The following is a 22,658-nucleotide window of genomic DNA, read 5'->3' on the forward strand; positions in this document are numbered from 1 at the left end:
TTTTTGTGACCTCAGCAGGCTGAGGAGTAGTGGCCAGATGTGGAGTGGACCCCAAACTAGGTTAGTCTGATGTTTTTCTTTTGATTAGACTGGAGTTAGCAGTTTGGGGAGGAATACCACAGAGTGAAGTGCCCTTCTTGTCACATCATGTCAGGGGGCACATGACATCTCTGATAATGTTAGCCCTCCTCATCCTTTGGTTGAGGTGGTGTTTCCTCTGCTGTGAAGGTGCTGTGTTTCTCTTTCCTTAGTCCTGTCTTTGGAAGTGAGTCACTAAGTGTAGCCCGCTCTCCTAGGTGGGGAAGGGAGCAAGGACTGAGCTCTCCCTCCTGGAGGGGTAAGTATGTACACGTTGTTTGGGATTATTCTATAAAGAAGATTTATCTCTTCTCCCCTACTTATTTATTTATTCAGTCGCTTGTTTATATCAGTATGGACTCATGTGTATTTATTTATACTTGGTATTGTACTCCAGTTGTGTTATTTACTTTATTGTTCAGATTATTCTATCCTTATTCCAGTGTCATAGTATCTTGATTATTATAGCTGCATCATAAATCTAGCAACCAGATGGTGGATGTCCGCCTACCTTTGAGATGTTTTCTAGATTAACCTTGTAACTTCTTTGATTCATTGGTTAAATTGAAATTTGTTGTTTGGTTTCCAGATATTTAGAGATTTCTCATATATCTTATTATTATTGATTTCTAATTTATTTCCATTGTGATCTGAGGGCGTTTATATATTTTTATAATTTGTATGATAAAATCTCTAGAATTTCATGCTTATAAATTTATTGAGATTTATTGTATGGCCCAGTGTATGCGAATGTTCCATGGACACTTGAATGTGTGTTCTGTTGTTTTCGAGTGAAGTGTTCTAAACTTTTAAATTAGGACAATGTGAATTACAGTGTTTCGAGTCTTCTGTATCTTTACTGATTTTTTTTCTGTTTGTATGTCAATTTCTGAAAGAGTTTTGTGGATATGTGTCTTTCTCCTTTCAATTCTTGTTTTTTACTTACTGTAATTTGAGGTTTTGCCATGAGTTGTATATATATTTTGAGTTGTTTCTAATGTTACCCTCTTTGTCGTTGTGTAATGTCTTTATTCCTGGTAACATTCTTCCTTCTGAAGTCTACTTTGTCTGATACTCATCTAGCTATTCCAACTTCTTTTGACTAGTGTTACCCTGGTGTCTCATTTCCTTCCTTTTACTTTTAAAGTTTGCCCAATCTCTGTCCAGTCTCTTTTCCCTCCCTCTGTGCTTCATTTTGGATAGTTCCTTTTGCTATGTGTTGACATACACTGATCTTTTCTTTTCTACTATCTTATCTGCCATTAATTCCATCCAGTTCACATATTGCGTACAATCATGCATTGCTTAGCGATAGGGACATGTTCTGAGAAATGCATTTTAGGTGATTTTGTCACTGTGTGGACGTGATTGAATGTATTCTCACAAACCTAGATAGTAAGCCCGCTGCATCCCCAGGCTGTGTGTGCCTGTCTTCCGGGGCCCCCGTTGTACATATGCGGTTCCTCGTTGTCCGAAACATCTATGTGGTGTGTGACGGTATTTCATCTCTAGACGTTCCGTTTGGGCCTCACTTTTACATTTTTAATTTCTCTTCTCATTATATTGTGTTTTCTTTTATTTCTTTGAACACCCTTATAAAATTTATAATAGCTTGTTAAAGGTTCTTGTTTACGAATTTCATCATCTGTTGTTTCTAAGTGTATTTGCATTGATTGACTTATCTGGTTATGGGCTATATTTTCCTGTTTCTTTGCATGCCTGTTAATTATTTCCTGGATGCTGGCTATTGTGAATTACATGGTTTTGGGTGCTGGATTTTTTTGGTATTCCTTTAAAAAATGTTGGGTACTTTCTGCCTTGCAGTTATGTTACTTGAAGTTCAAGTAACTTAATCCTTTTTGAGACTTTGCCTCAGCCTCTCTGAACTTTGATCTCTTTCTCCTCAGCTCAGTGGGGTCACGGACTCTGTTTGGCTCCCCTCCCTGAGCTTAGCCTGGAAACTCCTTGAGGCCTTCCTCTGGGGCCATGATAGGCCTCCCCTTGTTTGTCTTCCCTCACTCAGGGATCACAGTCTGTTGTGCAGCATCTGAAAATTGTCATTTCATGTGTTTTGTCCTATTTTCTGGTGTGATTAAGTCCTGCCACAGTAAATCACTCATGGGCAGAAGCAAAAGCCAGTGGTAGGTTATTTTAATTTTTGTTTTTTTGTTAGGTGACACTGGACTTTTTAAAATATATTAGTGGCAAGTAAGTTTCCTTCTTCTGTGAGTTGCTTGTTGCCTGTGTATAATTCTAATGGTCTATTTTTTTCTTTTAATTTGCCTCCCTAGCATTGGAACTTCCTTCTTAGGTTTGCAGAGTTCCCTGTCTTTTGTGTCCTTGCACGAGGCAACAGTCCGTGATGCTCAGTGTCAAGTGCTGTGGGGGACATGGCGCCGGGTCCACATTCAATGTCAGGAGTGTTAGGTCTGCACCCTGCAGCATCCAGGGCCGGGCCTCACTGTGTAGGTTTTCTCACAGTAAAGGGGTTGCCCAGAGGATATGTGGTCAATTTTCTTTGTTCTCAAATCAGCAATAGTTGGTGGCTGTTATTTGCAACTAAGCATATCAGCTGGTTTAAGATGGTTTACTCATTTGTTTCTGTTGACTTGTCTTCTTATTGAATTTTAAGCATTCTTTATATATCCTGGATAGATTTTGTTGTCTGTTATGTCACTTTTCTCTGGTGAATGCTTATTTTTTTTAACTTTGTTGATAGTATCTTTTTAAAGATTTTATTTTTTTCCTTTTTCTCCCCAAAGCCCTCCAGTACATAGCTGTATATTCTTCGTTGTGGGTCCTTCTAGTTGTGGCATGTGGGATGCTGCCTCAGCGTGGCTTGATGAGCAGTGCCATGTTGGTGCCCAGGATTTGAACTAACGAAACACTGGGCTGCCTGCAGCGGAGCGCGCAAACTTAACCACTGGGCCACGGGGCCAGCCCCAGATAGTATCTTTTAATTGAATACTCAGATTTATCAATGTTTTCTTCTAGAAGTTGTACTTTTGTAATTGAAAAATCCGTTTCTTCCCTGAGATAATAATAATAGCCTCTTTTATTTTGCTTTGCATATTTTGACCTTTTACCTTACCATGCTGCAAGGTAGGGATATAATCCTTTTTTCTTCTGGTAGGAAAAGCAATTATCCCAACCCCATGTGTCTTAGAACTTTCTTCATTGTTCTGCAGTGCCACCGCTGTCAAATGGCAAATGCTCTTACGTGCTTGAGTCTGTTTTATTGATCTATTTTCCTATCCCTACACCAATTCACACTCTTTGGATTACTTTGACTTATAGTAAGTATTGATATCGGTAGGGCAGATGCCCCAATCAGTTCACCTTTTCTAGAGTTGTCTTGGCTGTTCTTAGACTTGTACTGTCTAGTTTGTCTACACACTTACATACATACACACACATCCACCCACACATCCTGCTCCAGTTTTGATTGGATTTGCATTGAATCTGTGGATTAATTTAGAGGATACTTGCCGTTATTGGGTTATTGAATTTTCTCCCCTATGAGTGTGGGATCTTTATTTTTGTAAGCTTCAGTAAAATTTTGCAATTTTCCACTATATATTTTTGGTTCAATTTATTTCTAGTTACCTTATATTTTTGTTTCTATTGTGAATGACATGTTTTTGTTGTTGTTGCAATGTCTGGTTGGTTATTGTTGGTATATGGAATGTTTCTAATTTATTGATGTTGTATTAGCTCTCTTGTCAAACTTTCTTATTATTTCTAATAGTTTGACCATAGAGTCTCTTTGATTTTCTATGTAGACAGTTACAATATTTGCAAACAACAGTTTTCTTGCATTGTTTCCAGTCCTTAGAGGTTCTTTTTTCTTTTTTCTTTCTTTTCATTGCTTGGGCCCTGTATCTCATGTAATGGTCAGTAAGGGTAGGGATAGCAGGCATTCTTTTTTTTTTATTTTCTGAGGAAGATTAGCCCTGAGCTAACATCTGCCAATCCTCCACTTTTTGCTGAGGAAGACTGGCCCTGAGCTAACATCCGTGCCCATCTTCCTCTGGTTTATATGTGGGACGCCTACCACAGCATTGCCTGCCAAGCGGTGCCATGTCCGCACCCGGGATCCGAACCAGCAAACTCAGGGCTGCAGAAGCAGAACATGCACACTTAACCACTGTGCCACCAGGCCAGCCCCGAAGGCGTTCTTAGGTTTTCCTTAAATTCCTGAGAATATGTCTTAAATGTTACCGTTAGGTATAATGTCGGCTTAATATTCTGAATAGGTAAGCTTTTCTCTAAGTTAAAGCAATTCCCTTCTGGTTCTTCCTTGAAAAACTATTGAATTTTTCAAATGATTTTTCTTTATATGTTCGAATGATAATGGGATTTCTCTCTTTTATTTTGTTGACATTTTTTAATATGCCAATTTACATTGATAGATTTTTCTGATACTGAGCATATTGATATTTCAATTCCTGCGATAAATCTTAGTCTCTGCATTTTTTCTTTGTACCATTTAGTAATATTTTATGTAGGACTTTTGCATCTATGTTCATTTTTGAGTTTGGCTTATAATTTTTCCTACTTGTATTTTACTTGTTTTGTTTTCATGTCAAGAGTTTACTAACCTTTTTATATAAATTAGGTGACTGTACTTTTTTAAAAAGTTCTCTAAAACAATTTGCATAAGAAAGAGATTTTTGCTGATTGAAAGTTTAATAGAATCTCCTCTGGAAACCTGTTGGGGCGCAGATGCCTTTTTCCTCCTGAGGGTGAGATTTTCGATTATTGGCTTAAGTTTTTAAAGGTTATTATACTGTTCAGTCTTTCTACGTATTCTTGAGTAGATTTTGATAATTTATAATTCTCTATAAAAGTTTCCATTTCATCAGATTTGTCTAAAGGTGCTCATATTTGCTTATTATTTCTAAAAATGATAGTAGGATCTGTGGCTGTGCCCTTTTTTATTTTTAATGTTGCTAATTGAGTGGTGAAAGTGGTTTGTATATTTTTAAGTCTTTTTCAAAGAGCCAGTCTTTGATTTTGTTGATTATTCTAATGTTTTAGTTTATTTTCTATTTGCTATTTTTCTTTCTCGTATCTTCCTTTCTACTTTTTTGGTGCTGCCTCAGTTATTCTTGGCCTTTATGATTGAATACAGAATTCATCTTTGTCATTTTTTTGTGATTAATGTATTTAATACCATACATTTCCCCCTTAAACACTGCTTTAGGCACTTCACATTAGTTTTGATATGTTGTCCTTTCATTGATATTTCTTAATATGTACTTATAAAATTAATTCATATGTATAGTTCATAATTTCTACTTGATTTCGTTTTTAACACATTCAATAATGCACTTTTTAGTTTCCAAAGTGCTTGTTCACTATATTTTTTATTGTTGATTTTGTAATATGCCATGTCACAAAATTTCTAAATTATAATATTCAAGGCTGCCATGATGCAGGAAACAGTACTGATGCTCAATTCTAAAATTAGAGAAAAATATCTCCCTTGGCTTCTGCCTGAAAGCTTTTGTGCAGTGAAATTAACAGAGTAGTTAGCATCAATTCTATAATAAAGCCAGCAGTGCGTTTCCTAGGAATGATTCATGTTACATTCTTCAATAGAGCCGAAAACAACTTTCTACGTTTGTTAACATTTTGCTGATTTGTTTATTATTAATGCAAGGAGTTAAAGTGAGACTGATGTAACACTATGGTTTATCCAAGAAGTAGACTCTGAAAAACAGAAGAATTGTATTCTGTAGATCCCAGTGTACAGGTTCTATATGCATTTAAAGATATCTCTATATTTAAATATATAGGTAGTATATATTTAGGATTTGCCTGAAGAGTACTTTCTTGAATAACATGTAAGTAGGAACAAAGAGATTGCTTAAAAATCAACTTCCTGAGGCTAGTCCTGGAAGAAAGATCATGTGTGCTATGTTATTTTTTCCAAGCGGGGAGAACAGTGATTAATATAGGAAATAAAGATGAAGTGACTCTAAAACAGGGAAAGTGAGTGCAAATTTCCCTCCTGTAGCTTTGCTTGTCTCAGGAAGGCTCAGCCCTTCCTTCTGTGTATCCCTTTGCCTTTGATGCGTTCTTTCCTTCTCTTTGTTCAGGAAAAGCTCAGAATCAGCGAGATGAGCGTGACAAGGACGACCTGAGCTTCTGGGTGTCTTCGTCTTCATCAAATCAGGAAAGGACGCGGAGCCCAGTACCTCAGCAGGTAAAACTGGAAGAAGAGGGACCTCTGCTGGTTGACTAATCCCCGATTTGGCTGATACCTGGATCCCTGACCAAGCTCTCCGAGGAACAGGCGTCTGTTTTGCTCTCCTTACCACGAGGAATTCTCAGTTCTGGGTTACTCTGATGTTGAAGATGACCAAAATAGGGATTTGAAAGAGTGGAACAGTTTGTAACTCTAAAGAAAACCCCTTTTGATGCTATTTGGGAAATTTTACTTATTTTGGCACCTATTTCATTTTGTGCTACTAACAGAGATAAAAAATAAATTTCACATAAAATTTGAAGGACCTTTAGATATACTGATGGTGGAATTTTTAATGGGTAGAGACAGCATGGGGCAGTGTCTCCAAACCGTGGGAAAGGAGAGGGTTGCAAAAAATCCAGAGCAAAAACTCTCACCTTGACACATTACCCCTGGCACTGTCTCCACAAGGAGAGTAGAGCACAAAAAGGGAAATGCATTTTCATCTGGTGGGTGCCTTCCATTCTTTTCTCTTATCTAATCTACTGGAGCTTTGGGACTTCCATCATGTTCCTGTCCTCATCCTCACTTCCTGTAAGTTCCAGCATTAGTAAGATGGAATCAGTGCCCAGAACAAGCACTGCTTCCCCCACCGTCCCAGTTCACTTGCCACCCCGCCCCTGCCCCCACCCCCAGGGCTGACAGTCACGCTGCTGCTTTGAAAAATGACATTGTAGTTTGTTGTCTCTCATACAGGAGGCTGTCCGTTCCTCTGTGACACAGCAGTCTCTAATTCTTAGCATCCTGCTGGGCTCGCAGCCCCACTGTTGATACTCTTCTCTGAACAGAATGATTTTCTACTTGAAGGAGAGACGTTTTAGAAGTGAGCAACTTGATCGCATGTCCTGAGTAGATCCTTTATGTAACCTTACTTGAGTACCTTCTAGAACTGAGTACATTTTGTGGTTTGGGGTGGGATTTTTTCCCCCCTATATTTTGTGGCTTGACCTATCTAGGGTGAGTTTTGGTGTGCTTTAAAGTTTCCTTTTAGAAAAGAGTATCTTGGAACATTTCTGGATGATTTTTAGTGTATGTTGGGAAAATCAGCTGATTTTATCAGAATTTACTTTTCTTATGTTTCCTGGCTCAATTAATTTGATGTTATGGCCACTGATGCCCTTTCATTTATGATGCTGTCCCTAGGAATTGTCTAGACTCATAGCCTTGTGAATGGTTAGATTTGGAAGACAGATCAAGAAATTTTTATTCCAGCACTCATTTGAGAGGTGAAGAAACTAAGTCCCAGAGAGCCGAGATGATTTGTCTGCAGTCATACAGCTCTTTAGTCACAGAGAAAAGTCTGGGAACCAGTCTCCTATCTCCTAGTATTACTGTTTTCACTTTGTCCTCAAAAGTCCTTGGCATATGCAGGGCAGAAAAGCTAACTGAGGCTTCTCGGAAAAATTTATCCAGCCTTTTCTTTAATTTGACATTAATTTGATTCAGTGAACAATCTCCAAAAAGACCTGGCATCTTGATAATTTAGTATATTTCTCCTGTGCCTTCTTGACATTGTTAGCCGAAACACATTTCATTTAATCACAGACATATTCGAGTCCCAAGGGAGCCTTTCACTTGAATTGCAGCCGTCTAGAATGGTTTGCTTCTTTGAGAAATGTAATCAAGTGGATTTTGAAGCGTGACTTAAAATATACCTCGGGTTTAATTACGCTCAGACTTCTCACTCAGCTGAGGGTACTTTTTCTTGGTAAATGAGTTATGTGCAAATGGCGCTGTAGACCCATCTCATTGGAGATGGGAGGGGTTGTGGGTTTGATAGCACTACCCAAATTCTTTTCCTCCATCCCATCTCAGTCACAATCTCCACATTCCTATTTTAATTCTGCTGAAATTAACTTTTAGGATTTGTTTTACCAATAAGTGTTGATAAACTAATATTCAGGACTAGATCAACTCTGTAGAACACATTTCATTTAATTTATTGGTTATCCATGTAGTTTAATGAGAAGGAATCTTTGGGGGACATTTCCCCTTGATATTTTAAAGTTAAATAATTAAAATACGCAGAGCAGCATTAACAAACGAGAGCTAGTGTAACTATAGTTATATCAGACAAAAGAGACTTAAAAGCAAAAAGCATGGACCAGTAAGAGGTCACCAAATAATACTGAAAGGTTTAATTCACAAGAAAGATATAAAATTCTAAGTTTATAAGTACCTAATAACAGCTTCTGAATATATAAAGCAGTATTTGACAGAATTGATAAATTCACTATGATAGTGAGCCATTTTAAAATATCTCTTTGATTAATAGATTAATAGATTAGATGGTTGAGTATAGAAATTACCAAAAAAAAACCCCACTATTAGCAAGCTAGATATAACAAACATATATAGAACTTGTATCCCAAAATTAGAGAACACACATTTTTTTTTCAAGCATACATGGACCATTTATAAAAATTTACTGTGTACCAAATCAAAATATACCTCAACCAATGTCAAATAATCTTTCTAGTACTGCCTGTGGTCTCTGACAAAGAAATTCAGTTAGAAGTCACAAAAAGATGAAACATACATTTGGAATTTAAAGACAAAAGGTGAAACATACAAAAAGATGAAACATACATTTGAAATTTAAAGGCACATACTTCTAAACTCATGGATCAAAGAAGAAACAATAAGGGACAGTCAAAGGATTTAGAATAGATTAAATACTAAGTTACTAAGTATAAAAACCTGTGGTTTGTTCATTATGCAGTGGTTAGCAAATATAATGGTATAATCTATACTGTCACATTTACAAGGATACTGATATATAAGCACACATGGGAGTGAATCTAAGAAAAGGTGTGAATTGCATTTATTGAGAATATCACAAAATGTTTTGATGGATAACTGTTCATATTAATGGATAATAAGACAGTATAACAGAGATAACAGTTATCCCTAATTTAAACTACAAAATTAATTTAATTTCAATTAAAATTTTAAAGTTTGTGTGTGTGTGTATATTTGTGAGATTTGATCAGCTGATTCAAAAACTTACTTGGGAAAACAAGGCCAAGAATAGGCAAGACAGTATTAGGAAATGAAGGAAAAGTGTGTGTGTGGAGGAGGGAGCAGCTGGCACTGCAGATGATCAAGACTTATCTTAGGGGCCGGCCCGTGGCCGAGTGGTTAAGTTCAGCAGCTCTGCTTGGGCAGCCTGGAGTTTTGCTGGTTCGGATCCTGGGCGTGGACATGGCACCACTCATTAGGGCACGCTGAGGCAGCGTCCCACATAGCACAACCACAAGGACCTACAACTAGAATATACAACTATGTACTGGGGACTTTGGGGAGAAGAAGAAAAATAGAAGATTGGCAACAGATGTTAGCTCGAGTGCCAATCTTTAAAACAAAAATGTCTTATCCTAAAGCTGTGGGAATTAAGGAAATGTGGTGATAGTATGGGAAGTGGCGGATAAGACCAATGAAACTGCATGGAGAGTCCAGAAAAAGACTCGTGCATTATGGGAACTCTTTGTGTGATGGGTGGTACTGTGGATGGAGTAGTCTGCTCACTTAATGGTGCTGCTACAATCGGTTGTTCTAATAGGAAAAATACGCTGCATTGCTACCTGTGAGGAAAGGTCAACACAGCCTTTTTTCCTTCACAATGAGAAAATAATCTTGCGTTGGCCTAGCACCCTCTTTCTCTGGAAACCTGATAAAAGTGGAATGTTGGCTGTGTTACTGGGCAGCGTTGGTTGTGGTAAAAATGACTCCTGGACCAGAAGCGTTATGACAAGGGCGATAAATGTCCGATCAAATGTACAGATGGGGTGAATTTGGGAAGTCCTTGTTGTGATCCCCAGAGGTTAGGTTCATGGGTTGTTACAAGACATACTGGTTCCTGTGTAGCTTGAGCTTCTGAGCCAGGGGGCCTTAGGTACCTGCCCACGTAGCTGACCGCCTTACCCCTGAGCTGACCCTCGAATGCTGTTGGGGCCCAGAGGAGGGCAAGGCTAAGACTGTCCTGGTGACATGTTGTGGCCCCTGCTTATATCCTTCTGCAAAGCTCATCTGGCGCCAGGCGTGGCCTTTTGGATCTTGTGAGTGTCCAGGTGAAAGCAGGAGCGTTGGTGGTGGTTGGACAGAGTGAGCAAGTTACGCTATACACTCAGATTGATTCTAGGTGAGTTAAATCCCCAAACAGTAAAAGCAAAGCTTAACAAATTTTAGAAAAATATGTGAGAATTGTTATTTTTCTTACTCTCTTGGGAAAGAATTTTTTAAATGTATGTTTTATATATTATTCAAAATTGCAGCTAGCTAATCCATTAGAATTCAGTGTATTCTAAAATTCATACTGCTAAAATATAAGTTAACCTTATATTTCAGACAGTGCTTACTCATGTTAGGCTAAAGATATAGTAAATTATATGTTTTGCCTTGTTCAGCAAAATGAATATGCTTGATAGGAGTACTGGGTGGTTGTTTACATCTTTCCATTAACGTGCTTGTTTTTAAAATTGTGTTCGGGTCTTTGTTCTGGAATGACAGCTGTATATATACCCACACGAGGTATTCCAGTTCTCGGAAGTTTCATGGAATTAAGCAAAACACATACACACACACATTAGCCAGAGGGGAAAAGATTAAGTTTTACAAAATCAAGGTCATCAAAAGATACTTTTAAAAGATGAAAAGACAGGACGTAGGCTGTGTCTGGAGATGCTGCCTGAGAAACAGAGAGGCATGAGATGGGGGCCAGACCGCGGAAGGCTGCCTGGCCTGGTGACCTGCTGTTCCTTTTGCTCAGGATGCTTCCCTGTCTCCTTGCTCAGCCGTCCTTTTCTCTCTCAAGTCCTGGCAGCTGTGTCTCAGCATACTCTGTCACCGCATTCATGCTTCTTGCCGGCTGTAATTCCCATGTGCTTGCTGCATATTTTCTCTCTTCTCATGAGAAATGTGTGCTCCACAAGGCTAAGACACACGCCTCTCTTGTTCAGTGTTTCATCTGTAGCACTTAGAACTGTATCTGTACATACTAGGCCCCCAGGAAAGAATTGTCAAATGAATGGATTAATTGAAGCAGAATTGAGGGCTAAGATATCGCTTACTAAATCTTTATTCGACTGTGATTTTTTCCCCTCTAATTGTGTTCAGTTTTGCTTACCAGTGGGCCAAGTGCTGTGGACAAGGCTGCACGTGCAACACAGTGGACGGAAGGTCCTCGGGCAGGACAAAACCTCACGGCCGAGACAGACTAGAATCACCGCATCAGTTATACACGTATTAAAATAACGAATCAATAGCGTGCTAGGAACTTGCTATTCATGGCTCCCTAAAAGTGATAAGCTTTCCTCTGGGTTGCAGTAATAATGTGGTGTTGTTTTTAAAGAAAACTGAAGGTTATTTTTACCAACTTTTGGAAAATAACTTGGGTGATTCAATAAAAATCACTTGTATATGTATCATCCTCTATACTCTGTTTTGACAGATTGGAAAATACTTAATAGGGAGTTACACATTTTGAGTGAGTTTCCAGGAATAGAAATCACACTGTGATTGTGGTTTTAATTCTATTATTAAGACCTGATTGCTCTTCGTAAGCTAGAGAAATCGTATTTCCTTTAAACTCTTATGTTCCTAAAATCATGGCCATAATTTTGTTTTTTTCTTATGCATGTAGGTTTTTGAAAATGAAGCTCGCCCAGAGAAAGTAGGAGTCTCTCTTCAGAATTTCCACCACAGAAATTATGAGGATCTTTTTGAAGACGCTGAAGACAGGTATGACTCCCGTGCTGCTTGAGGGAGTGTTGCGTGCGCTCACGTTCAGAGCCAGCCCTCTGAGCGGAGACGGCCAATAACAGCCCTCAAATGTTCAATGAACTGTTCAAGATGCAGCCCTTTGTAGTAAGTACAGCCTGATTTGGCTAGAATTAGGATGTATTTATGATCTCATAAGTATGGTATTAACACAAGAAAAAGATTTTCCTAAAGAATTCAACTTCTCTGTCATGTCAACCATTACCCAGTTCTGTAGCCTTCTGCACGTGTTGGAGCTCTTGGAGAGGGCGGGGTACCTAGATGTGGTAGAGCTCAGTACACAGCGAAATGGTATTAGAAATTATATCTGTTTCCAGAGAGAAACTAATGCCCTAGAAACAGTAGGACTGTTAGCATGGTGAATTCTTGGTTCTATATATGGAAAAATTTAAAGGATCAGGAGAAAAGTAAATTTCCGTTCGAATAATAATAGATCAGCAACTTACATGCTTATAAAATGTTCAAATTTATGATCTACATGAAAAACATATCGAATAAGGAAACATTTTATTGAGCTATATTTCCTTAGATATTTATAAGTAATATTAACCACAGTCCTGGAATAGCACTGAATTATAATGTGTATAGTATAAAACTTGTCTGTACAACTTTCAGAAGTGCATTAAATGAACAGATAATAGTGGCTCAGAGGGCATTTTGAGGTCCTATTCTATGCTAATAGTATAAACTATAGTATAATCAGTAGATACTAATTATATACTAAGCATTGTATACAAATACAAAATATTACATAGTTCTTGCCTTTTAGTTTACAGTTTAATTAAGGAAAGAGACGTTGAAAAACAAATTTAAATACAGTGTAGTAAATATTATTATAGAGTCAAAGTCCACAGACTGTGGGTACAGAAGGCAGAGAGCTGCACGGGGGGAGCTCCTCGCCAGCTTCTTTGAAGAAAAGATACTTTGGTTGAATTTCGGGTCTTACATAAATAGAAATCTAGCAGGTGAAAAGGGAGGAAAGAAAATTTCAAGATGCGAGGAGCAGTTTGAGCAAAAGTAAGGAGTTGTGAAAATCCTTATTAATGGTGAGAGGTGTTATGTGTTGGGAGTTGTAGGGTATGTGTGAATTGGAAGGTCAGGGAGCTTGAAAAGATGAGAGGGAACGCTGAAACTATAATGTGGGCCAGGGTGTGAAGGGTCTCAATATATGTGAAACCGAGGAGTATACGTTTTATTGTCTGTGAGGAAGCACAGACGGAGTCTTTTTGTTTTATTCGTGCGTGTCTAGTGACTATCTATCATTATCCATTATCTAGAAGGGAGATTTCTGGTAGCAAGGTAGAAGTTAGCTGGTAGGAAATGGAGAACAACAACATTTATAGTAAGTCAAGAAAAGATGAAAAGGAGAGAGTTAAGAAACCTGAAATTACCCACAGAGACCAAAAAAGGGCATTTATTTTGTTAAGGTTGAAGCATAACGTGCATGAAGGAAATTAGTAGAGAGACGAAGAAAAAGTAGGCAGGAGCCAGGTTGCTAACGTCCAAAACGTAAGTGTCCAGTAAGGAGCCTTGTTTCATCCTGAAGTTGGTGGGCAGGTGTAATTAAATTTGAAGTTTAGGGCGAATTTTCTCCAGACATTGGAGATTAGACCCAGAAATCAAATGAGGAGGCTTTGTTAAGTGGGGTTGCAATTGAAAGTGCGACAGGAGCTGAGCAGATCATATCAATGAGGGCGTGGAGTACTGAGAGGTTGCAAAAGAAACAAAGCAAGTGTGGGCCACTATTTTAAAAATCTGTTGGAGTTAGAACAGTAGTTAGATGAAGACAGAAAGTTTAAAGTGTTTTCTATTTTGAAGAGGAGAGAGAATCAAGTCTTCTTGTAAAGTGGAAGAGTTTGTAGATAGGAGGAGATTAATTCTACATATGTAAGAAAAGAGCACTTTAGAAAAATGTCTCAGAGGAGACAGGAGGCGTGGAGTTGAGAATGTAGAGGGATTAATTCGGAACCGGGAGAAAGCTAGGAGTAGTGAAGAAGGCTGATGCATCTAAGAATACACTGTAAAAGAGGAAGCTGAAGTTCCTGCTTTCTGGCTGCATTTTTCCAGAAGGGCCTATGTTGTTACCAGGGCAGAGAGTTAAGGTGGGGACTGCGTGAGGGTGCTGGTTCAGAACTGGCTGCAGTGGAGGAATGGGTTTAGGCAAAGCCAACAGGTACCTGCCCGTGTTTTCCAAATGCCTCTCTGCTGTTGCCAGAAACCCCAGTGCCCCCTGTGCCTTTCTCCCACAGCCAAGGCAAAGGAGGGAAGAGGAGGGTAGGTGGATTCATTCAAGGTGGCCAGTTTGCAGGGCAGGTGAAAGTGGGAGGCAGTTGTGAGCAGACATTGGGACTTTGGAATTCTCTCTTTGGAAGTGGACCAGTTCCAGGTGTTGACAATGGAAGTGGGTGGCTGAACTGAAATGGAGGCGAATGTCAATTGAATAATTAGTCTAGATTCTCAGGGATCCTTTCTTGAATGTATACATGCTCTGAAACCAGGAACCAATGTAGCCATTTCTTTTCTAGTGAGAGTGAACGCATCATGTGGTCAACCAGTAGCTCTTTCCTGCGGGACAGGTTGAGCAGTGAGGAAGAGCTGGCGGGCCCCTCCCAGCCTGCCTCCACTCGGCTTCACGGTAGGGCTTGGCTCTGGGCTACGAGCACACTCTGGGAAAGGCCATCCTTCAGAGGGAGCAGAAGGGAATTTCTAACACAGATGCAGGCGAGAGCTCGGAGGAACTTTGTAAAGTGGGGAAAACATGGTTTCCTAGGATTTTCTTTTGAAAATGAAGAATATGCTCCACACCCCACTTGCATAAGGGCAAATTTCTACCCTTTCTTTAAATATTTTACTATATCAAACATGCCAATTTAATAAAATGGCATGTTTATTTTTTTAAACTAGGGATTATAGGTTTGTATAGACTTAAATATGACCTGCTTCCTCATTTCCTTAATTTTAATTTGTTGCGCAGTATATTCTTTCTAAGTTAAAGAATAACTTTTTTGGGGTTACACGTAATCACAGGTTGTGGGAAAAAGGAAAATACAAATATGTATAATAAAATAAATAATACTGAAGAATGTTCTAAATTTTTTCTATGTATATGTATTTACATTTGTATATAATGTAAATATAACCATGAATATGTATGTATATGTATAATTTGGGTGTGTGAGTTTGGGGGATCACATACCTCAAGACCTTGGAGCTAGAGAGGACCTTAGAGATCCCCCATTTCAACCTCCTGTCACGTGCCAGAATCATCTTCTCTAGGGACTTTTTTTAATTTGAAAAATGTCAAATCTAATTAAGGCAATATCACCCTGTGAAATATTAAAATACAGGTCTCACACAGAAAGAGTTTACAAGAAAATTACTCTTAAAATATTGAAGTATATCTTACATATGGTAAAGTTCACCCTTTCTAGCTACAGTTCTGTGAGGTTAGACCAAGGACTTCCAGTGCCATCCGGATGCACTGCGTCTCCTTCACCCCTCCGCTATCTCTGTGCTCTTTTGCAGTCAACTTCTAACCCCTCCACCAGCACCTGCCAACCCATACCATTTCTGTTCTCTCTACTTTTGTCTTTTCCAAGGTGTCTTATAATGGGAGCATAAATTTGTTCCCTTTTGAGTCCAGCTTCTTTCACTTAGTGTAGTGCTGTTGGCATTCATCCACACCATTCTGTTTATCAGTATTTAATCTTGTTTGCCGAACAGTATTCCATTGTGTGGCTACACCAGTTTGTTTCTCCATTCACCAGCTGAGGGACATTCAGACTGTTTCCAGATTTGGGCAGTTATGGATAAAAGCACTGCAAACATTCACATCCTGGTTTTGTATAAACCTAAGTTTCCATTTCTTTAAGGTGAATATGTAGGAGTGGGAGTCATAAGTCGTAAGTGTATTTCTGACTCATAAGTATGTCACTGTCAAACCGTTATCCAAACACGCTGTAACAATAGGCTTTTTACTTTTTTCCCTCATAGCCCCTTTTTCTCTTTGTGTTTCAGTTAAGGTAATTTTTATCAACCCGTCTTCACTGATTGACTCTTCCCTGGGCTGTGTTGCGTCTACTAATAGACCATTGAAAGCATTCTGTAGCTCTTTACAGTGTTTTTATTGTTAACGCATCCATTTGACGTTATCTTATGGTTTCTGTCTCCGTTCAAATTCCTCAGCTGTTCATGCATTTTTGTTCACCTTTTACACAAGAGCTTGAACATATTAATCATAGTTATTTAAAATTCCCTCTCTGATAAATCTAACAGATGGGTAATTTCTGAGTTTTTTCTGTTGATTGCTTTGTTTTTTGACAGTGATTTTTGTTGTCGCTGCTGCTGCTTCTTTGTGTGTCTTGTAAGTTTTGATAGAGTGTTGGTGTCGGGCATAGAAAAGTAGAGATTGAGGTAAATAGAATTTATGCCTGGAAATAGTCATACCTGTTCCTCTGCTAGGCCATTGGTATTGGTTCTTGATTTAGCATGATTAGGACGTGAGTTGGATTTTGGTTTTGTGTCACTGTCATTACCTACGGTGACCCATTGACTTATAATCCCTCAAGATTTAGCTTGTGCTTAGGGTGGCAGCTGGAGCGCTAGAGAGTTTCTCTTAACATCCCAGTTCTGTCCTTGGCTTTAGCCTTCCCCCTGTGCCCATGCTTTAGAAGGGGTCTTCTCCACACTCGTGCCTTCTCCAGCAGGAGACTGGAGCTTGCCAGCCTGGAGAGGAGAGCAGGGCAGCTCTCTGTTGTCCTGACCCAGTCTCAGCCTCAGGCAGGTCCTCTGTCCCTGGTTCCTGTGATGCTGCCCTCCTCTCTGGCCTCCTCACTCTGCCTTCTATTTGCAGCAGGTCTACTGTGGGAGAGGGTTCCTGTCCCTCACCTAGAGGTAGGAGACTCAGAATAGGATTGGTAAGGATCCTGAGCTCACTGTTTCCTGCCCCTCCTCCAGGAGTAGAGGATTTTTCTGTTGCCCTTTTCCTGACTGACGTGGGTCTTCACCTGTGCACAGCAAGCTCGGCTGCTATTCCCCTGCAGTTAGACTTCTGTTCCATGCCAGAGGTGGGTCCAAGTGGGGCTTCGTGCACTCACCACAGGGGCAGTGGCTCTCTGCTCCGCGCCCACACCACTGAAGGGAGGATTCCTTCCATTTCCCACCCTGTCTCCAGTCCTCCTTCTGAGCACTTGCTCCAGGTCTGTTGAGTCTGCGAGGGGTGTATACTCTCTTTGCATCTGTGGCTTCCTGAGGAGCTATACTTTCACACTAGCCCCCCTTCAGCCTTCAGCAATATATTCAGCTTTTCATCGGAATACTGCTTTCTCACTTGTATAGTGTCTGACATCTTTCTCCCACCAGCTGCCATGAGTGAGCCAGTGTTCGTGACCTGTCTCTCCTTAGAGGAGCCTGTCTTTCCTTAGTTTTCAGACTGCTTGCTTGCCCTGCAACCAGAGCTCTCTGATGGGTTTGAAAATTTTATTTTGTTTTTTTTTTTACTTCTATATGCTGTTAGTGTATGAGTAGTGCTCATACAAACTTTCTACATTTTAGGCAGAAGTGGAATTTTGAATGTAAATGTATTTTTAGAATAAAAACAAGAGCATATTCATTTGTAAATATATCTTTTTAGTAAGCATATATTTACACTACAGTTTTTAGAAGCCAAATAATATTCCATGGTATGACTGCACAATTATCTATATAGTCAGTCTCTTCTTGTTGTTCACCTTGGGTAGTTCTTGTTAAAATATTATTATATTGTACGCTGATGTGATAAACGTCCGTGGAACTAAGTCTTTGGGCGTGTTCTTAGATTGAGTTGAAAGAAAGAAGGAAAGCTTTATTGAAGCTGCTACTGCTGTAGCAGCAGCAGGAAGCCCGTGGTCTCAGATCAGTGCCAGCCAAGCAAGTGGTTTTGAGGGGTTTTAAAGGAAAAGAGGTGACATTCTGAGTGACAGAAGAACAAGAAACTTGCAGTTGGTATATCTAGGGTTATTCTTTTGAGTTCTGTCTGTGTTTAGATATGAGAACTAGATGGTTTTGTATGGCTTTGTATGGTCCCCTAGTGACAACTAGTGTTGGTGGCAAATGACATTTGCTTCTGTACATCAGGAGCACGCAGTGGCCCAGCTCTTAGAAGCAAGGCCTGGTCTCGGGGGAAGCAGACAGCAGCTGCTCTTCTTTCGCAGCTCCCTGCTTTTCATTTTCCTTTAGGGTGATGGTTGGGCTCCTCTGGGGTCTGTTACTGAGATCTGCATTAACAGAGGATTAATGACCAGAAAATAGAAAGAACTGCAAATTAATAAGTAAAAGACAAACAACTCAAGAGAAAACTGGGCAGAAACGTTGCTGTGGACTGTGCTTTTCTGCCACCCCAAAATCCGTACACGGAAATCCTAATCCCCAAAGTGGTGGCATTTGGAGACAGGGCCTTTGGGAGGTGACTGAGTTTGAATGAGGTCATGGGGGTGGAGCCTTCCTAACGCAAGTAAGTGGTGCCCTTATGAGAGGGCGAGGGGAGCAGAGCTTGCTCCCTCCACCATGTGGGGATGTAGCAAGAAAGCGGCCATCTATAGATCAGGGAGAGGCTTCTCACCAGGAGCCCGGCCGTGCTGATACCCTGATCTCTGACTTCTAGGCTCCAGAGCTGTGAGAAATGTGTCTGTTCCTGAAGCCCCCAGTCTGTGGTGTCTGTTACAGCAGCGTGACTAAGACAGAAATTAGTGCTGAGAAGTGGGTGCGGCGGCGACAGACGCCTGAGCCTGTGGGAGCAGCGGTGGAGCTGGGTGATGGGGAGAGGCTGGGAGAGTTTTGAGGCGCATGCTGGAAAAAGCTGATATTGTCATGCAGAGACTTTTAAGGTGATTCTGGTGAGAGCTCAAAAAGAGAAAGAGGAAAGCTGTGGAGAAAGCGTCCATCTTCTTAGAGAAGAGGTGAGTAATCATGTTAAGAATGTTGACAGAAATAGGGCCGATGAAGTCTCAGATGGAAGTGGGGAACGTGTTATACGGCAGTGGAGAAAGCTGGTCCTTACTATAAGGTGACAGAGGCCTTGGCTGAATCGTGCTTGTCTTCTAGTGTCTGTGGAAGACAGAACTTGTGAGGGAATTTCTGGCAAATTGAATCAGTGGCTTGGTTCCCCCAGCTGTTTATAGTAAAATGTGAAAAGAGAGAAATGAATTGAAGATGGAATTGTTAAGCAAAAAGGAACCAGAACTTAAAGATTTGGAAAATTCTCAGCTGATCCATATGGCAAGAAAAGAGAACTTGAGAAGTGTGGCCTGTTTGATAGGGGTATTAGTATGGGTATGAGCCAGGGACCTGATCAGCCATCTCAACAGGAAGCCAGGCGCTATTCTTCAAGGGCCAGAAAGAATGACTGCCAGGGTGAATCAGAGACCATTGGGGCTGCCACTCCCACCTCAGGCCCAGAGTGTACTGTTGTGGGGTGTGGGGTGCAGCGGGGCTGCCCAGAGCCATGGTGGCAGGACCAACACCACTGCCCAGCAGAGCTACGGAGGTGGGACTGCTGCCCCAGGGAGTCCTAGGGACGGGCCTCTGCCCTAGTGAGACTGGAGGGCAGAGAATCGAGTCAAAGAGGGTTGTTCTTGAGTCCTAAGGTTTGATGGAGTTTGCTCTGCTGGGCTTTGGACTTACTCGGGATCAATCACCTTCTCTTCCCATTTCCCCTTTTGAAATTGGAATGTTTATCCTTGCCTGTCCCACTGTTGTATCTTTGGAAACCCATGAGTTATCTGGTTCCACAGCTGGAGAGGACTTTTGCCCCAGGACGAGGCATCCCTCCAGTCTCACCCGCATCTGCCTTAGGTGATAGTTAGATGAGACTTTGGGTTCTAGACTTGAGAGCTGATGCTGAACAAGTTAAGACTTCTGGGGCTGTTGAGGTGGAATGAAGGTATTTTGCATGTGAGAAAGACATAAACTTTGGGGGCCCAGGGGGAGTGCTATGGACTGAATGTGTCCCCCTCAAATTCGTGTGAAGGCATTTGGAGGTGGCGCCTTTGGGAGGTGATTGAGTGTGAATGAGGTCATGAAGGTGGAGCCCTTGTGCCGGGATTGGTGCCCTTATAAGGGACGAGGGAACTAGAGCTCTCTCTTTCCACCATGTGAAGGTACAGCAAGGAAGCAGCCATCTGTAAACCAGGAAGAGGCCATTCACCAAGAACCCGACCATGTTGGTGTCCTGACCTTAGACTTCAAGCCTCCAGAACTGTGAGAAATAAATGTTTGCTGTCTGACCTGCCTAGTCTGCGGCCATTTGTTATAGCAGCCGGAGCTGACCAAGACAGACATCAACAGGCACTTCACCGAAGAGGAAATATGAAAAGACGTGCAACCTAACTTTGAATCAGGGAAGTGAAAATTGAACGACAGTGGAAGAACAATTTACACTGATTAGATTGTGAAAAATTTAAAAACGTGATGGTAGTCAACATTGGTGAGTACGGGGCACAATGGAAGACAGCTTGGCATTTTCTAATACGCGTGCACCCTGTGCCTTAGCAGTTCCTTTCCTAGTTGTTAGCTTAGAGAAAGCTTTCCCTTTTGCTCCAGAAGATGTATGCAAAGGTCTTCATCCTGCCCTTGTTTGTAATGGCCTTAAAGTGTAAACAACTCGGATGTCCTTCATGCAGGAATAGATGCATTAGTTGTAGTATATTCATTTAATTTGAAAATGAACAAACTCATCTAGATGTAAAATCAGCATAAAAGCCAAGATTTGAAAGAAAATATGATTCTATCTACATAAATTTGCAAAATATGCAAAAGAGCATATGTGGTCAACAAAACAAGACAAGATCAAGGGAATGATAACACAACCCAGAAGAGTGGTTATTCCCGAGGGAGCGAGTGGGTGGGGGGCAAGTGGGGACATCAGAGGCAATGGTAATGCTCTCTTATATTTTATTTTTATTTTTTTAATTGAGATTCATAACAGTGTACATCATTGTGAAATTCCAGTTGTACATTATTTCTTGTCTGTCACCACGTAGGTGCTCCCCTTCACCCCCTGTGCTCGCCCTCCAGTAATGTTCTCTTTTAATTTGGATTGTTGTTATTTTTATACCTTAAAGATATTTAACTATTACTTTTCACCTACTCAATCCTTGATAAAATATTTTAAAAGTCCCAATTAAAAAAAATTTAAACTACATACTTAATATATGCTTATTATATTATTAAAAATCAATGCAAGGAAATATAAAGAAAAAGTTAGTAATTTCTTCCCATCATCAGAAATCTTGACTCAGAGGTAACCAATATTGATAGTTTCTCTCTGAACACATAAGGATATAAAAACATAGATTTTCTGTTTAAAGCTTAAATAAAAATTGTGCTATACGTTACTCTGCAAGCTTATTTTTTTAAACTTAAACTATATCATGTATATAGGTTAACACATACTCTAACATGACATTAATGGCTGCCTAATATTCTATTTTGTAGAAATCCTGTAATAAACTGAGCCATTCTCCATGTGGCTTTTCCCCATTGCTCACCTGCACTGTATGTTCTTCCACACATCATTTCCTAGGTACTGGTGCTTTTATTTGGGTTAGATTCCCTGAAGTAGCATGACTAAGTCAAAGTATATGTTCAACTTATATTTTAATAGGTAACATCAGATTTCTTTCCAGAAGGTTAGAGCAATTTATTCTTGCTGTAGCTGTTTGGAAGCGTCCTATTTCACACATTCTTTTTTTTTTTTTTTTTGAGGAAGATTAACCCTGAGCTAACATCTGCTGCCCACCCTCCTCTTTTTTGCTGAGGAAGCCAGGCCTTGAGCTAACATCCGTGCCCATCTTCCTCTACTTTATATGTGGGACACCTACCACAGCATGGCAAGCCAAGCAGTGCCATGTCCACACCCAGGATTCGAGCTGGTGAACCCCCAGGCTGCTGAGAAGCGGAACGTGCGAACTTAACCGCTGTGCCACCAGGCCAGCCCCAATTTCCCACATTCTTATCGTCACTAGATAACTCTCTAATGTCTGCCAATTTGATGTATGAAAGTAACACTTCCTTATTACTCTAATTCACCTTGTCCTGATTGCTACTGAGAGCAAGTATCTTGTTTTATGTTTGTTAGCATCTTCTTTCATTTGCATATTTATATCCTTTGCCCATTTTTTCTTATTAATTTATAGGAACTCTCACATGTTTGAAATCTTAACACCTTGCCTGTCTGACAAATATATTTTAAATTCTGCTCCCGCTCCATACCTTAAGAGGGGAAACCTTCAAAAACATTCTGGGTTTCTAGAATGTTTAAAAAGATCTTCTTTACTGGAAGACTATACAAATACTCTCCTGATTTTTCCCCAGAATTTTCATTCATTCATTCATTTACTCACGTTGCTTGGATCACTAATCCATCTGCAGTTAATTGCTAAATATGGAGAAGTGTAGAAAAGCAGACGGTTATACCAGCGCCATTCACTAAATAAACCACCTTTCACAACTGAACTTAAATATGCTTTTATCACATATTAAGTTCCCCAAAGTGTTTAGATCCCTTTCTCTT

General features: G+C 40.1%; 1 protein-coding gene across 37 annotated transcripts in view; it reads left to right on the top strand.

Annotated features, from left to right (window-relative positions):
- The window catches only part of PTPN20 (protein tyrosine phosphatase non-receptor type 20), a 113,158-nt gene that overhangs the window by 38,570 nt on the left and 51,930 nt on the right, over window positions 1–22,658 (top strand). For 22 of the 37 annotated variants that reach the window (XM_070615900.1, XM_070615888.1, XM_070615894.1 and 19 more), the window contains 3 exons: window positions 6,183–6,289; window positions 11,973–12,070; window positions 14,635–14,744. In XM_070615900.1, coding sequence (XP_070472001.1) covers window positions 6,183–6,289; window positions 11,973–12,070; window positions 14,635–14,744 — 315 coding nt within the window. Of the gene's footprint in view, window positions 1–6,182; window positions 6,290–11,972; window positions 12,071–14,634; window positions 14,745–22,658 lie in introns of those variants that run through there. The other 15 variants (XM_070616008.1, XM_070616036.1, XM_070615972.1 and 12 more) reach the window with 3 other exon arrangements.

The sequence above is a fragment of the Equus przewalskii genome, chromosome 1 (assembly GCF_037783145.1).
Source record: "Equus przewalskii isolate Varuska chromosome 1, EquPr2, whole genome shotgun sequence".
NCBI classification, from domain to species: Eukaryota; Metazoa; Chordata; class Mammalia; order Perissodactyla; family Equidae; genus Equus; species Equus przewalskii.